Source organism: Chelonoidis abingdonii, unplaced genomic scaffold (assembly GCF_003597395.2).
Source record: "Chelonoidis abingdonii isolate Lonesome George unplaced genomic scaffold, CheloAbing_2.0 scaffold0897, whole genome shotgun sequence".
NCBI lineage: Eukaryota > Metazoa > Chordata > Testudines > Testudinidae > Chelonoidis > Chelonoidis abingdonii.
The window spans coordinates 1-2,605 of NW_027425158.1; the positions used below are offsets into that span (position 1 = coordinate 1).

At 40.6% G+C, this 2,605-nt stretch overlaps 1 protein-coding gene across 1 annotated transcript; it reads right to left on the reverse strand.

Moving 5' to 3' along the window:
* Positions 1-742: 742 nt before the first annotated feature.
* Positions 743-2,598, reverse strand: LOC116834949 (uncharacterized). The gene is made up of 2 exons (XM_032797375.2): positions 1,868-2,598; positions 743-1,038 (listed from the first exon to the last, which is right to left on the reverse strand). Exons 1-2 carry the CDS (start codon positions 2,595-2,597, stop codon positions 1,034-1,036), a joined length of 735 nt encoding a protein of 244 aa, XP_032653266.1. The 5' UTR covers position 2,598; the 3' UTR covers positions 743-1,033.
* Between the last annotated feature and the right edge of the window lie 7 nt (positions 2,599-2,605).

The following is a 2,605-nucleotide window of genomic DNA, read 5'->3' on the forward strand; positions in this document are numbered from 1 at the left end:
AAAAAAAAAAAAAATTTTTTTAAACATATTTAGCTCACTGGTAACATTCTGCATTACTTTACACCACTGCTGTGCAGCCTCAATATTACACACATTGCTACAATAACTGCAGTATACATTAAAAATTTTAAATGTAAATGTAAGCCTGTTACTACAAAGCAAACTGACCCATTTACTTTCCAAAAACTCCTATCAGATTTACACAAGAGTTTCAGATTTTCTTATGCCTGAAGTGAAGTCTGTCCATCACCATTCTTGCCAAAGGTTAGACTCAATTTTCAGAAGATGAGTTTTACTAAAACTAAACCTATAGCTACATAAGGAGAAAGAAAGACTGAAGTCTTAAATATTTCTTCCTCCCATGCATATACAACTTTCTGTTTAGTCAGTAAATTTACTAGAGAAGTCATTACAAGGATCCAAACCATTAAGAAGAATTACCAAATTCAGAGATTAATTTGACCTGATACTTTCAGTACCATCACTATACTGGATGACCCATACCTCTCTGTCATGCCCTCACCACACATACAAACCCACATCTTTAACTTCTCTAAAATGTCCAATATGTTCATTAAGATGTACAGTAGTTTAACTTCTAAGTAGTCCAGAGATTAGTATAAGACTCCAACTGTTTCATTAGTTAGAAATGCTGACAGAGTTAGTCCATGGTGCACTTATCACTTTGAGCACAATGGGTAGAGACAGTCACTAGACAATGAGACACCTCTCACATACCACATTAAAAACAAATGAACCTTATTTTATTTCCATTAGGAAAAAGTTACTCTACGTCTTGAGCTTCCGGAATACCAGCCAGTGGCCAGGTTTAATGAATATAATAGAATGCAATATCCTTTGCATTGATTTGAAATGTCATTTCTAAGATGCTGAACACATCATTCTTTAATTCAGCAACTAGATGCCAGAATCCTGTCAAAAACTTAATCCCTGCTTCAAAAAGCTACACCCAAAATCCATTTCCAGAAAATAATATGTGAAGTAATTCTATTTTAACCACTTTGAAATTCCATTAACCTGGGTAAAAGCAGAAAGGAATCATTAAGTAAAATCTGGTTGATAAATATGACAAATGCACTGAAAATATGAATTTAATATACACTATGAGGTGAACGTTGGTTTTAAATTACTAATAGTCATTACTTCTGTAAATAGTTTAAAGATATTAGCTGTTACTGTCAAATAAGCATTATCTGCATTAAATAACAGTTGCAATCTCTCTCTGTACTGCTATGATAAACCATTACAAAGTGGAGAGATCACTAGTTTCTTTACATTTGTGGAAGCGCATATTTGTTCGTTTCATAAGTCAGTTATGCAAAAAACAGAAAAAAACAACATGGGGTCTTACTAAGGAAGGGACATCATTTCTACAGTTCCACAGTGCGAAAAAGGCATGCTCCAGACACTGACACTGGGTAATATTATTTCAAGGCTTCAATCTTACCTGGATCAGGAAAGGGCTTAAAACAGTGCAGAACGTTCAGTTCCATTAAAAGGTTTGCATATAACTAATAAATATCAGGTTAGCACTCAGTTCTTGCCATTCGATCCTAATTATTGTTTGTAATTTTTATAAAGTTCATGTGTGCACTCAAAGCATCAGATGAATATATTTTTATGAACTGAAACAAACTGCAGTTTTGTTTAACTAGGCTTAACAGAAAAGTAATCTTTGAGTATCCTGTTATACCACAAATGTCAACAAATAAGTGTCCTGTTTTGTTTGGGAACAATTCTGCAAAAGCATGTGACTACACGTTCAGTGAAGTTAACAGGACTATTCATATGATATACAATTTCCAGCCCCAGGAAAAGAGCAAGTTAAAGCATTTAAAAAGTTTACCATGTCTCCAAGGATCTTTAGGCTCCAGACATCCAGAGACTATGTCCTCATCCGAAGGAAACGTTACCCGCTTTGCCCCATGTTTGAGTTTTCCATCTTCAGAAGGTGGAGAAGCCTCCACTTGTTGGTCCCCCCCTGGACTCTCTGGACTTGGGGCTTCTGAGTCCAAAGAAGAGTTACAGGAAGGTGGAGATGCCAACTTTTCCTGTGAGGGGGAAAGAGGGGCCTGCAGCAGAGATTTTTCATTTCCCCTGGGATATCCGCTGGCGGCAGCAGCCACCTCTGGCAAATTTCTCTCCTCTGCATCCAAGTGAGGGTTACAAGAGGCATCCTCGTTCGCTGGAAATGCTTCCTGAAGCGGATGGTTCACGACCAAAGAAGTCTCTTTCCCCTGTAACCGCTCCTCTCCCAGATCTAAGCCCCCCGGCTCCTTCAAGTCCCTCTTTGCAGAAGACACAGTGGCATGGTCCATCATTTCCCCGCTGGGAGCGTCTCCTGAAGCCGGTGAGCTGGATTTTGAGGGAAGGATCTCCGCATCCAGACGGGAGAGGACAGCCGTGCCCAAACTTTCCTGGAGTTTCACCCCCATTGGGTCTCCAGCAGCGTCCTCTCCCTCCTGCGAGGCAGCCCAGGGCTCAAAGCCGCCTAGTGTCGCCTCGTCCTTCTGCGGTCCAGGGGGCGGCGGCAGCCGCAGCAGCCGGTCCCCCTCAGCAGCACTCCCCGGCTGCATGGGGGGGA